The sequence below is a fragment of the Antedon bifida genome, chromosome 4 (genome assembly GCF_963402885.1).
Source record: "Antedon bifida chromosome 4, ecAntBifi1.1, whole genome shotgun sequence".
Classification (NCBI taxonomy): Eukaryota; Metazoa; Echinodermata; class Crinoidea; order Comatulida; family Antedonidae; genus Antedon; species Antedon bifida.
In genome coordinates, this window is record NC_136229.1 from 22,611,553 (window position 1) to 22,626,274 (window position 14,722).

Consider the following 14,722-nt stretch of genomic DNA (forward strand, 5'->3'; position numbering starts at 1 on the left):
CTCACAGAGAGTAATATAAGCTTTCGCTGCGAATAGAAATTAGTACTGTAATCACTTTTTATACTGTAAAATGTCACTAGAATATTATTATACAATATTAGTCTAAACGTTAGTGTTTGGTTAATGTTTAGGTTCACTAATAACCGTTATTTTATTACATTTCTATAACGTAAAGAGAAACATTCAGATAACGTTTTTAGGTTAGCATTTACAGGATACATAACGCTATAAAAACGTCACTTGAATTTTAAAACTATAAAAAAATGGAAAAAAATCAATAAAAACATTATTAGATAATGCCTCATTTCTATCATTTTATTATACATAACCCTAACCCTTTATTTGTTAATACTGTACTAACTTAATTATTTAGATAGATTTAGATATACAAAGGCGCTAGCCCGGCAAAAGTTTATTAAAATATGTTTCAGAACACCAGGTTTAATTCATTGGTACATATATTTTATCAGTAAACCGTATATTAAATGCCTGGAATTTTTATCATTTTATTTTATTGATGATCCTCCTTTATCTGAAAAAAAAAAACATTATTAGATAGGTCTACATTGTTATATAATTATGTAAACATTTTGTATATTCTTAAGTTGTTGGTTTTCGATCATGATTAAGTCAATCACAAGGCGGTAGACCGGGAACCAGTCAACTGACAGAAGAGGGCTCTCAATGTCATTTCTATTGACGTACCTGCACACAATATACATAACCACACACCCCCACTTAAATAACGGAATAATCCTAAGGTCCAGTTATAAATAAAATAAAACAAAAAATAAAAGAAGTTCATTGTCATTACTATTCAACAGCCCACCTCACGATATGCTTTAGTAAATAGTATTGTGATCATTGCAACGCTATAGCGGTGCTTAGTCATTTGTAACACATCTCTCGCTTGAATGCTTATATACAAATAATAATAATCTACATGAAAAATGTTAATGTGTTGCGCAGTCTATATAGGCGTTACCGAAATAAAAAAAGTCCTTTCCATCTCGGGATTTCATTGGGCGAAAACGTATTATAGATAGTAATAACATGTCACATAGTGAAGGTTCGAATCATCTTGCGGCCATCATTCTTGCCCGTGGCGGAAGTAAAGGAATACCAAGAAAGAATATAAAACCGTTGGCAGGAAGACCACTTATAGAATGGGTGTTAGGGGCAGTTAATGATTCAAAAGGTAGGCCTTATGACGTGGATCGGACTGGTTGGACCACCGATACGGTTCTTTATGTCCTGGTTTAGGAGTGTCCCAATTAGTATGTGGCAATATTACGTAGCTTTCTCACTGAGTTTGTATAGGTCTTTAATTGGCGGATAACCCCTTGTTATTGTCAGGATCTTTTGTTTTTTTCTTTTTTTTGGTTATCCGCACTTGATGCGCTCTTTTAAATGTGATGAACTATGACGCAAAATATGAAAATACGACTTTTTTTATTCAACTGGCCATATAATGACGTCACAACGTCGGATTGGAAAAATGTTTACATGAATTCGTATCTACAATCCAATAGCTTCCAGGAAACGTTTTAATCATGATTATCACTTTTTATTCTGATCTATATTTTACGTATCCAAATTTCTGCATGTTGTTGCTGAGATGATATCCTTCCGAAATTGCTATCTGAGTTTTTCATTTTGATACCGTCACCATGTTAAAAATTAGAATAAATGGCGGGTCCCGTAATTGCACCTATTCTACACTGTATGTAGCATATGTATAAAGATTTTACTGTTTATACCAAAATTTAGTGAGTAGTTTTTACACGAATAGTAAAATAGCCAATCAGAACCTAGTCTTATTTGGCCTGCTACATTATAGAAATAGGTAGGAAATAAATGATTTGGGCTATACCATTTCCTACCTATTTCTATAATGTAGCAGGCCAAATAAGACTAGGTTCTGATTGGCTATTTTACTATTCGTGTAAAAACTACTCACTAAATTTTGGTAAACAACTTATCCAGGGACCTAGTAGGTCTCTGGCACTCTTCGTTTTGATATAAGGTAATAAATGCCATGATCTTTTTCTGTGTGCAATATTCTAACGTATGACGTGCACGTGGCGCTTGTCGTGAAAATAAATATAAGTAATAAGTAAATTGTAATAGCAAAAACGAGAAAAAAAGAAAACCAGTAAGTTATTTTACTAATATTAACGTATTTTATCAAAAATGTATCCCCAGCAAAATAATCAGAACATAATACATGCATTGGTATACGAGTATGCATACCGTATACGAGTGGATCTTTTTTCTTGGTACATTTTGATCAGTAGGCCTACTGCTTTTGCAAGACATCATTTCACCAATTACATTTCAATCAATTCGTTATATATATCTTACAGTATTTGATAGTGTTTGGGTGTCAACCGATGATGACGAAATTGAAAACAAATGCCATGATAAAGCCAAGGTCTTCAGACGAAGTGCGGAAGACGCGGGCGATAATGTATCGTCAATAAAAAGTATTCAAACATTTCTGGAACACCACCCAGGTTTGTTTAAAAAAAATCAAAACATTCACTGAATAGGGTATCATTAAGGGCGTATACGGAATTCTCTGCAGGTTAACGTGGTTCCAACGCAACCAAGGACGTGTAAGCGCAACGCAAGTAGTTTGACCAACCATAAGCTGGCTTATCCTTAAGCGTGGTTCCCACTAGCGACGCAACGCAAGGACGTAACGCAACACAAGTGAATTGACCAATCACAAGCGATGGCTTATTCGCTTGTGATTGCTAACTGTCTATAACTTCGCTTGTCATTGGTTAAAACGCTTGCGTTGCGTTTACGTCCTTGCGTTACGTTCTAGTGGGAACCAAGCTTAACTGTCGCTTGCGTTGAGATTACGTTCATGCGTTACATCCACGGTGGGAACACCAAACTGTAGGAATAAGGTTGAAATCTCCAATTTGGAATAATTCAGTACGGTTTTTTTGTTGTCGATAGTTCATAAAAGTTTAATAGTTGTAGAATAGACCATGTGAAGGGAAAAAAAATATTTGTTACATTTTTTCCGTGCACTCCGGGCCATTTTAAATGGTTACATTATCAAAAAGTCGAGTTCTACTTATGCTAGAGACTTGATTTTGGTATGAAAATGCTCACAATACTAATATTTCTAATAGCTGCTAATGAAACATTTTCTCGATAGTTTGCCAGAAAATCAATTATTGCCAGAAAACTGTTTTTTGATGTAAAAACATGATTTTTATTATTCTTTTTCCATCAAATACATTTACATTTCCGACCACCCTGGTTGTTACAAAAACTTTTTTGCTTCATGGTCTATTTTACAACGATACTAAATTTCCATGAACTATCGCCAAAAAAATTCATACTGGACTCACGCAGGAAGTAACATTAATTTATGCAAAATGTAAATTATATTAATCGTTAAAATTAAAATTATTGACAAATCAACGGGATCGACTCAACTTATATTAGTTAGACGTGATTTTTACATGTTATCCTGAAATAATCGAAGTATATAATATTTTTGGTATATAGTTCCTTTGGCATGTAATAGGCCCAATACATCACTAAAAATGTTTCAGTACCTTATATACCTTTAGATATTACGAATCGAATTCAGAATTAGAAATAATGAAACTTAGGCCTAATTCTATTTTCTGCACTTCAAATGACAAATCGACGTTTCGAGTCGATTACTATTTAATAATTAATAAACAAGAACATTAAAATTTGTTTACATGATTTTATAGAAATCACCAACATTGCTATGGTCCAGTGTACATCACCATGTCTTCAGCCGTGGCATCTGCAGGAACCTGCGCGCATGATCATGAATGGTGATTACGATTCAGTGTTTGCCGTCACTCGTCAGCATACGTTTAGATGGAAAGAGATAGTTCTAGAGAATGGTAAGTCCTTCTGAATTGCAGTAATGCACTGTTGCTTACCCTGGTGAATAAGATTTCGAACACCGGGGTTTATTTCTCATTGCCGTTTTGTAGGCCCTAAACAATGCCTATATTCAAGCATTGAGGAGGAAAAGTTAATCATACGTTTTGTTTCTTTAGGTAAACTTATTGATAGACTTAAAACTATTTTATATTAGAAAATTGTTTACATCCAGAAGCTATCACTTTGTATTTCCCCCCTTTTTTAATAGGTGAGAGTATCTTAGAACCATTGAACATCGATTGTAAAAACCGGCCTCGGCGACAAGACTGGAAAGGCGAACTTGTCGAAAATGGAGCTTTTTATTTTACTAGCAGATCAAATATATTGGAGGGCATGCTTCAAGGTGGAAAGTATGTTTTTCTTGTTCTGCTTGTGGAAGGTTACGATATTTATATTGCATTGTACGGTATAGTATGTTGCTGTAGGCCTAACTGTTGATTCAAATGAATGGACACAATAATAAAAGTGCGTAGACGTGACGTGATTCTGTAAATTCCAACAAACGCTGGAAAGTTATTATTATATGGAACCTCTAATTGTATGCATGATGAAATGATAATGCTAGATAGATAAATAACAAATTTGCCCGAATTTAAGAATATTTAATCATTAAGAATTTGACAATTTGTGTACTATTAATACAAAATTAAATGTTATAAAACCGTTATCATTTTGTTCATTTAAAGGATAGGCTGTTATGAGATGGCTGCAACGCACAGCATTGACATCGACTATCCTGAAGACTGGCAAATTGCGGAGATGCGTGTACGTGAGTTCGGTTACAATCCACATGGGCCTGTTTCTAATGGATGCCAAAAAAAGAGAAAAAAACCGGAAAGCACATAAATTGTTGGTCTCTCACTCAATGTCAACTGAAAGCAGTCAATGACGGCCTGATGGTCTCAATAATGAGAACAAAACAAGTAACAAATAACCGAATAAATAAATGGCTGCAATGCAAATAATTCTATTTTATACAGAAATTTCTCCATTTTAACGCTTTTTGAAATTATTTTTAGTTTAGAGTTTCTTAGATAAAATATATGTAGGTGAATTCATTTCACATTACAATTTGTTTTATGTACCCAAAAATCCGGGCGATTTCCGCTAAACGGCACGAAATCACCGAAAAACAGCTATTTTTTAAAGGTTTTTTCAATGTAACTTTGTTATTAATTGACCGATTTTTATGGTTCTAATTAAGTACCTACGATGTCATGTTATTTTTAATTTAAAAAAACTTAACGTTTGACCTAGTTATCCAATGATATTGGCTGTTCCACCATGCAAAAGCTAATCAATCAAGCTTTCTAATGATCTAAAGTAAAATGTGATTGGTTCAGACACTTCGTCGGCACAGCCCCTTTTTTGAAGCAGTGTTTTGGTTTATCAGTGACCGGCTAGTGTTAAAAGATAGGCGAACATTTTCGAAGTCGTCCAAGCTTTCCTAAGCAGTCAGAAGGTAACGTTAAAACTAAAATTACAGTTGCTGAAAAACTACTTATCCAAAACGCTTTATTTTTTCACGAAAGTTAAGAGTTATTATTCCTTATTTGTAATATGTAAATGTATTTAAGATAAGGCAACAGGATTTTTTATATAAGTAGTTTTAAAACAATTGGTTTATTTGAAAACCACCAGCGTGGTTTTGCCGAATTGGCGGACTCGTCCATTTTACTAATAGGAAAAGGATTGTAGCACAAAACGTTGAATTTGACCTATATGGTTTCCATTTCTGTTTTCTAATGTCAAATTAATATTATATTATTAGTATCTCTATGTAATATATAATATATTCATATTGTACTAGTTAGCATCTACATACCGTTATACTGCACTTTAAATTTGTTTTGGTGATTTTTCAATGAATTGTATACACAGGGAGTTGGTAGGCTATACTATACCATTGGTTCTACTAAAATTATTATTACTTTTATTTGTTTGTGCAATATTTGAAGATTGCTACAAAAATAGAAATAGTTTAAATAATAATATATTTAACAGATTAAGTGTACGCACTATGCCTATGGAACAGATTACCTATCGGGCGTAGTTCAGTATGATATTCTATTATTACCTTCTGTATCAGCCTCCGCCCTTTTGGGCTTTTTTTCTACACAATACTTATTGTTAATGTACCATAGTTATTTTAAATGGAGTAGTCTCCTAATAAATAGTTCTTAGCACTCTAACATTGTTCTTTTGTACCTATTGTATTTTTTTGTTTTCTTTTATTAAAAACTTTTGTTAACTGTCTGAAAGTTACCTCCTAGTAAAGTGGAACGACCCAACATGGTTCCTTAAACACCACTGTGTTAGGGAGCAGATTGAGATCAACTGATAAGAGCCCGACGCACTAAAATTAAATAGTAATTTACTGAAAATCCAAAATGAACTTGTGTTATAATACAATCAATATTATTCAATCAAAGAAACGCTCTACTACACATGCTACACATGAGAAATAGATGTCGGTCGATAAACTTCTGACGACGACTAAAACAACGACAATCAGCTAAATGTTAGTGATTTTATTTCATCTCTGGCTTGTTACATTTTTCATGACACATTACCGGACTTCCCCCTCCTCTCGCAATGAACTACAGTACAGGCCCAAAAAAAAAACAAATTGTAATGTATAGAGAGGCATATGGATAATGAAAAAAAAAACGCTTCGGTATAAAATCGAATGTTTATCAGGGCCGTAGCCAGGATCTGTCAAGGGGGGGGGGGGGGTTCGGACACTAAGTATTTGGGTCACTGCCCCGCGCCACCCCAACCCGGTGGGGTCTGAGGCGAATTTTGTTAAATGACACCCCTTGATGGCCGGAAATGGTACTCTCGCCCATAACATTCATGATAAATGGCACCTCTAATTGGCCGGAAAAAACACTCTCATGCAGCATGCTACCATTGAACAAAACGCGTACTTTTTTCCTCCTCCTCACACACGTGGACTATTTAAAGGACGATAACATTTGTTGCCGTATCTTAGATGCGCGTGCCCTGTGTGCGGAACCACCGCCGATTGTTTGATCATTCATTCGGTATTTTGTTTTGCGTTCAAGTTACAAGCCCCCCCCCCCCCCCCCCTCCTTAAAAAAAAGCACAATTTGGGTGAGAAGGCAAATTCAATGCTTATTATAGCCAAGGGCGGACCCAGGGGTGTTTTCCTTGTGACCCGGACAACACCCTTAATTTCATACTAAATGTTGTTTCTGCCACTAAATTAAAATTGAGTTCCATTTCATCGTATACAATATCCACCTGGACCCGGAACTTGATAGGCTTAGTCATAAAGTAGTTACAGAGTTGCAGGGCATTTTATCATTGTTGAAGGTTTTGTATTAGCCTAATTGTTAAAACGACCTTCACAACCAAAATATTTCTTTGTAATAAAATTTATTCTAAATGGAACGCTATAAAAATAATCCTCTGCTTCGTCAGAGCATGAATACCTAATAACCAGACAAGAACGTATCTTTATTACGTTTTACTATCAATCCATTTTCATATCACGCAATCCATTTTTCAACAATATAGTAGTATAACAATAACATTTTGATTGAATAGTGAGGGATTAGTTACAGTTTGACTTTGAATAAACCATTGGTAATTTACTGAAAATCCAAAATGAACTTGTGTTATAATACAATCAATATTATTCAATCAAAGAAACGCTCTACTACACATGCTACACATGAGAAACAGATGTCGGTCGATAAACTTCTGACGACGACTAAAACAACGACAATCAGCTAAATGTTAGTGATTTTATTTCATCTCTGGCTTGTTACATTTTTCATGACACATTACCGGACTTCCCCCTCCTCTCGCAATGAACTACAGTACAGATCTTCCCTATCTAGGCTCGTGTATGTAGCATACTATGCTATTCACAAATTACCCACGCCTCACAGATTACCTCTAATGGATCAATCATTCACACCGGAATTCAAAAATTCATCGACAAACGAAATATAGCCTATATTCATTCCTTTTAAATATTAGGCATATTGCCAAGGCTAATAATCGATTTGTCCATAATTATTGCGTTTTGCCGGGGGTTTTCATAATCTAAGGCCAATTTTTAGGCCAAATCATAATTGTGCGTATAGTTTTGTATTTCCGATGCGTGTAGTACCCTATTTATCTTCATTTCCGTACGTTCGTAAATATTAGGCCGAATTTCCGTAGTAATTTATAGACGTTCCGAAATTTGAACCGTGTTATACCGGTAACAGAGCAAAGTTTGCTTCTTTCATGTCCTATCATTATTTTCTTTGTTTTATTTGAAGTGTGGTTTAAAACAACACTTTTGTAAAGTTTATAATAGTGGATAAATAAAAATGAATTTTTGGAAATTGTGGTTTTAACATCTGACTTTATTTAGCATTTTTAAATGAATTAAAATTCCAAATTATACAATTTAACCTTTCGCTCAATATATTTATAGCAACAGCTTCATATTTTTTGTATAACGTTTTAAAATTATTAATTGATAATTAATTTACATTATTGAGTACAGTTATTAGAATGTATTACCGTACCAAAAGTACCTTCATCGGGGACTTCCCCGTGACGTTCGCATTGAACGAAAAAAAAATTATCATGAATTTTACGTGCGAGAGTACCATTTGCGGCCATCTAGGGGTGTCATTTAACAATTTGCTTGCTCAAATACTCAGTGTCTACAGCCCTGGAGTCTTTGGTCAACCCTCTTAAAATAGTCTTGCGACCGCCCCTGATAGCTCTATCTATATTTATTTACAGCAATTTGTTGAGGAAACTAAATATATCAATGTAAATAGGTGGTATTAATACAGTTGAGTAGGCCTACGTATCGGCTGGTGGTCTAGAAAAAAATAATCGAATGCTATAGGCCTAATGTAAACTATAAGGTCTATAAGTTAAACCGTTAAGGAGATAATATACAAGACTTCAAAATGGTAAATGGCGGCCTTTTTAATTTATGCTAATGAACCCACTTCCCGATGTCCGATTTTGGTAAACTTTGGATATGATGTTAATTTGGACCATATAAACCAGACAAAACAAAAGAAATTCTGCTGCAATTAATTGTTCTAGGTGCAACCATACTTTTACTGGACTATGGTATAAAAACCATTTTTAACTTGCTATGTTAATTAAAAGTCAAGTTATAAGCCAAAACATGTTTAAAATGATGGCGGTACCCTAAAACACATATTTTTTCGCTTTTAACACGAAATGCCTACAGCATCTTATTAGAGTGGAAATATGACTATCTGGACTAGTCTATATTTTAATAGTTAAGTTCGTAAGGTCTCTTTATTAGATGCATTGGTTACACGCTTTTTTTGTATTCATTGTATAGGCCAAATTGTATGTAAATCAAAATGTATACCCACCTTTCATTTATAGGCGCGCCTACCTCGTTGTTAAAATGACAATAAATAATATTGTATCCGACGTAGGCCTACTATGTCATACGTTGTTGTGCACGCATGCATGACAAACGACAAACGTGAAAACACACAATTAAATCTAAAACGATTCATTTAATAAACATAAAGAGTAATTTCTTTTCCCACAATTTATTATTTCCCACAAAGCTTCTCCAAGCTGATCTAGCTCTCCCGTCTTCAACCTCTATCTACAATTGAGTGATCCTCCAGTTGGAGTTTTTTAATTACACAATCAACAAGATCAAGATATATTATTTGAATAATAAATGCAATTCATGAGGTTCCGATATCACACACACGTACCACCCTCTTTGGGGTGTTATAGTGCAGTGATAAAATATAGTATGCCAATGTAGTCATATTCCATCATATTATAATGCAATATTTATCTAAGTTTCACTTCGATTTGCATCAGATGTGGCTTTTTGTATAACTAAAATTAAATGATTACAAAATTCTCTAGCAGCGCCTCGTCCCCCCCTCGAAATTTGATACAAACAAGGCCATGACTTTAAGATTGTGTTGCGCATCTTTAGGCGCTCCACCAATACCCGCCATTTTCACGCATTCTTGATCCGGTATATCAGAACCTGTAATAATAAAGGTATAATTAAAGTATTTTACTAGAGTGTGCGTATGGGTGCGCGCGCAACTATGTGATGGCACTAGTTACTGTTTATTTGTTACGCATGATTAATTTGTAATGATTTTGTAATTTATGACCGTATAAAATACGGTGTTTACGTGTTCTGTACTGCTGAACTGGTGGACGGTGTATGTTACTTACTCTAGTAAATAAAGTATATGAATTTAAAGTGCTTTTATTAGTTTGTATATATCGAGCTGATGAATTTGAGAGTTGGATGTCAATTTTACAATCAACTAAAACCGTAAAACTAAATCAGCATTGTGTTTCCTTACCCATATACGCAATTTGTGTCATATCCAGCTCCATTTTGTTTCTCCATTTTACTAACTGGGCTAATTTATTTTCGCATCCCATTACTAATTCCACACCTAGTTTGTCAGCAAACTTCTGATGAAGTTCATTTTCTTCAGCTGGATAAAAAGTATAATGACGTTATCTTAGAGCATACCGTAATCCTTGAAATCAATGATAGACCTAAAGCTCTATCTACACTATTAAATTAGTTTGACAAAAAAAAAATTGGTGTGCCCAAATGTGGTAGTGATATGCCCAAATATGGTAGTGATATGACATCATCATGTCCATAGAGTTAGATCATGTTCATGGGCACATCAAATCAAGTTTGATACGGTAGATGTACATTTCTACTCTAAAGAAAAGCTTCATAAGCTCACTCTAGTTGTAGAACCCTGCGTTCAAGAGACACCTCTATTCATTATCGAGGAGAAAACACCACACTTCATTATATTTAAAGCTCTGTCTACACTATCGAACTGTATGCGACAAAAACATTGAGGTGCCCATATATGGACATGATGATGTCATATCACTACCATATTTGGGCATATCACCATATTTAGGCCCATCACACTTGTTTTTGTCAAACTAGTTTTATAGTGTAGACAGAGCTTAAGAGGACACTTTCTGTGAAGGGCAAAGGACTACGGTCAGACGCCTATTCAGACGAAATTCACTATATAGTGGGTCCTGAAGGTGTCCTTGAATGGGATTCTTCTATACTGTAGGCTATACTTCCATATTAAAACTTACAAGCAATCAGTTTGACTGTAAGTCCTCTGTCCAACAGCATTCGGATACCCATTGCGTCCGTTTGGTTGTAGGTTGTGAAATGTCCATTTTCTAAAGATTCAAGGCGTTTATTAGTTTAATTCTGGATGTACTATCCGAAATAAAGGAAAAGAATGAATGAAATTCATTATTTTGGTTTTACAACTAATAACTATTTTTGTGTAAATTGAAGGTTTTAGTATAGAGATCAATGTGAATTCGTGAATAAGCGCATTTTGTGGGATTGTAGATAATAAATATCAGTGGACCGGATCACTTAAGAATGTGAGTAATGTCTTTACTGGATTTGTCAAACAAAATGATTTATTTATTTATCAATGCGAATTGTTATTATCATCGGGTCTAGCATGTGAGATGTATGTTATTGTTTGTATTGTGAATAGGGAAGAATGGATTACAATCAATTATAATTTCATTCGTAATTCACCTTCAGTAAAATATACAAGGTTATCCGTCAATACACCGTCTACACCAAATACAGCCAGCTTTACTCCTTGCGGCTTACTCTTGCCAAAGTAACCAAACTTTACCACACGCTGTTCCGCGATTGGCCAGTCTATGTCTGTGTCGATATCAACACTATACTCTGAACCCATCTCCAAATAACCTACCCTTTAACGAATAATATTTAATAAAATAAATAATAAATGAAATAAAATTCTAATACGTTGGTTAACATAAATAACATTTCAACTTATTTCCGAAAACATAGGGAACAATTATAAAGAATATCAATGAAACTATTAAACAGTAGAACCCATATTAAGGGGCATATTCGGGGCCCAAAAAATGATATATATTTCCCCTCGTTTCGTTTTATGTCTCCTAACAAATTCGAAATTACGACTAAATAAAGAGACTTATCAATATAATAACATAATAATAATAATAATATTATATGGCTAGATTAGAGACTTGAGGCAAGTCTACTGAATGTTTTATCAAAAGTGAAAATAATAAACATGTATTGTATAGTAAACATGCACTAGGCTCATAGGATTAAAATTAACAAGATGCTGTCGACTAATGGATAGGCGAATTGCAGGTAGTGAAGTCTTTTGTATTCATTTTTGAGTGATATTATTCGCCTGGCTGGTTGTGGAAATGGTTGATTACAGATTGCTCGGTTTGTGTATACAGAATAGGCCTATTGTTATTACAATTCCTTATATTCATATCATATTTGCTTAATAGGCTTACTTACTTTCCACCTTGGAATACACCATTCATGAGTAGATTTCTGCGACTAAAATAAAATGAGCCGTTTTCGACAAGTTCCCCATCCCAGTCCTGTCGCCGAGGCCGATGTTTAGAATCAAGGTTTAACGGTTTTGTATTCTCGCCTATCGGAAATTAAACCAAAAATACATCGGAAATTAAACCAAAAATACATCGGAAATTAAACCAGAAAACATCGAAAATTTAAATTAAACATAGCATGTTTAAAAAAAATACTACTAGACTTACTGAAATAACTACGCATGTTTATTGTTATTTGATAATTGAAAAAAAACTAGGTGAAACTCCCACTTTTATTTTAAGATGTGTGTCCATTAAACAAGAAGAAAGGAATTAGACTGTATGCTTTGAACCTAAAATTGGTAAGCGCCAAACTACAGTGCCACTAATTTATAGAATCGAGTCAACCCAAGAGGGCTTATTTTATACCTCCATTGTCAAACCATGGAGGAAATTTCCTTCATGGTCAAACCAAGGAAATATATACCAACAGGACACTAAGCTCGCCTTGCCAAGATAGGAACTCGTAAACATCCTTTAATCTTATGTCTGGCTGCGACAAATACCAACAGTACTATGTATTTTCTCCGTGACGAAGTGAGGTGTCTGTTAATAAGGGGCGTGTAACTGATCGTGTCGCAGCCACAGATAAGCCCTTTGATCTCCGGGGCTCAGAATCGTGTTATATAGATTGCCATGGTCAAGCTTACCTTCATGTACTTCTTCCCATCTAAACTTATGCTGACGAGTGACGGCAAACACTGAATCGTAATCACCATCCATGATCATGCGCGCAGGGTCCTGCAGATGCCACGGCTGAAGACATGGTGACGTACACTGGACAAGAGCCATGACGGTTACTTCTAAGAAAACAACATAGAAGAAATATTATAATTGCTTCAATCTTTTGCCGAAAACGTCGAGGTGTTATTTATTACACGGTCGGACAATACAGTGGTGGTGGATCGATTCATGATTTTGAAATTAGGGTATTCCGTGGGCCTAAAATTGTAAAAATTAAATACTGAACTTTATAACCTGTCTTATCTATTGAATTGACATTTTTGACGGTGACGCATAATAATAGCAACCTCTAAGAAAACATTGCGTCGTTATTTTCCCGAAAATAATTATTCTCAGTTCTTCTTGAACTATAGTATAGAAGAGCAATTTTTTTAAAACATTTTTTAATACTTCCGAAGTCATTTATTCAGTATATTCTACAATATTAAGTGTTGTATTATTATTACTGGGAACACACACACGCTTGTATTTTTATAAAATCTTTTTTCATCTCATTGTACATAATATAATAACGTCAGTGTATTACGGTACCGTATGGCCTATTGTTTGAGCAATAAGCTCATGCCAAACACAATGAACTGTGTAAATATTGTAGGAGTGTGTGTGTTTTTTTCTAAATAAAATGTGTAAAGTATTATCATGGTTTATTCTTATTTACTCATCTTATATTCATTGATCATGGTTGTGGAGTTACCGCAAACATTCATTGTTTGGATACAGAGAGCGAAACTGTACGCCAGAGGTTATTTCGATCATATTAACGTTTTTATTGTACCTTTCATGTAAATGTAATTTATCATGTTTATATTATTAAATTCATATTCTTTATCATTTGTTCAACCGTAACCAAATTGGTTACAGTAAAACACAGTGCTAAATTGCATGTAAATATCATTATTATTAAATGTTTCCTAATCTTTATAATTGTGTTTAACCAAATCAGTGCTAAATTGCTATGTAAATGTCATTTATCAAATTATTAAATGTTTCCTATTCTTTATCATTGTGTTTTACTCTAACCAAATTGGTTATAGTAAAACACAGTGATAAATGTCTATGTAAATGTAATTGATCAAATTATTAAATGTTTCCTATTCTTTATCATTGTGTTTTACTCTAACCAAATTGGTTATAATTTATATAGTAAAACACTGTGCTAAATTGCTATGTAAATGTCATTTATCAAATTATTAAATGTTTCCTATTATTTATCTGATTATATAGTAAAACACTGTGCTAAATTACTATTGTATTATGGACGAGTTCCGAGAAGAAGTATTCAAAGCTACAACCAATCAGAACAGTGTTAATCAATATAATCTATGGCTACAACCAATCAGAAACGTCCAAATCGCAATAACCCCTAGGCTAATAGCAATTATTGGCCCGAGTAGCCTTTTAAACCAGACGTTGCGAGGTTTAAAAAGTAAAACATGATTTACTCGCCAGTTTGGTATAGTTTATATACCTGCACACAGCCATGGCTGCTGCTTTGTTGTTGTTAAATTGCGCCCTCAATGTAAGAAAATGATGACGTCATCGGTCA

General features: G+C 34.3%; 1 protein-coding gene and 1 pseudogene across 2 annotated transcripts; one reads left to right on the top strand and one right to left on the bottom strand.

The window, feature by feature from the left end:
• The first annotated feature begins 1,015 nt into the window (after window positions 1–1,015).
• LOC144840351 (N-acylneuraminate cytidylyltransferase-like) lies at window positions 1,016–6,140 on the top strand. Its single transcript, XM_078696138.1, has 5 exons — window positions 1,016–1,198; window positions 2,367–2,516; window positions 3,747–3,905; window positions 4,157–4,298; window positions 4,635–6,140. Exons 1-5 carry the CDS (start codon window positions 1,054–1,056, stop codon window positions 4,792–4,794), a joined length of 756 nt encoding a protein of 251 aa, XP_078552264.1. The 5' UTR covers window positions 1,016–1,053; the 3' UTR covers window positions 4,795–6,140.
• A 3,343-nt stretch (window positions 6,141–9,483) lies between these two features.
• On the bottom strand, window positions 9,484–13,231 carry LOC144840143 (N-acylneuraminate cytidylyltransferase-like; annotated as a pseudogene). The gene is made up of 6 exons (XR_013611848.1): window positions 13,083–13,231; window positions 12,338–12,476; window positions 11,561–11,745; window positions 11,095–11,184; window positions 10,317–10,454; window positions 9,484–9,985 (listed from the first exon to the last, which is right to left on the bottom strand). The product of XR_013611848.1 is annotated as an N-acylneuraminate cytidylyltransferase-like (transcript).
• Between the last annotated feature and the right edge of the window lie 1,491 nt (window positions 13,232–14,722).

What these genes read in the sequence shown, in the direction of transcription:
- LOC144840351 (XM_078696138.1), top strand. Translation starts at nt 1,054, where the DNA reads ATGTCACATAGTGAAGGTTCGAATCATCTTGCGGCCATCATTCTTGCC. An exon ending in GGCAGTTAATGATTCAAAAG is followed by an intron (nt 1,199 to 2,366) that starts GTAGGCCTTATG and finishes TATATCTTACAG; the next exon opens with TATTTGATAGTGTTTGGGTG. An exon ending in GGCATGCTTCAAGGTGGAAA is followed by an intron (nt 4,299 to 4,634) that starts GTATGTTTTTCT and finishes GTTCATTTAAAG; the next exon opens with GATAGGCTGTTATGAGATGG.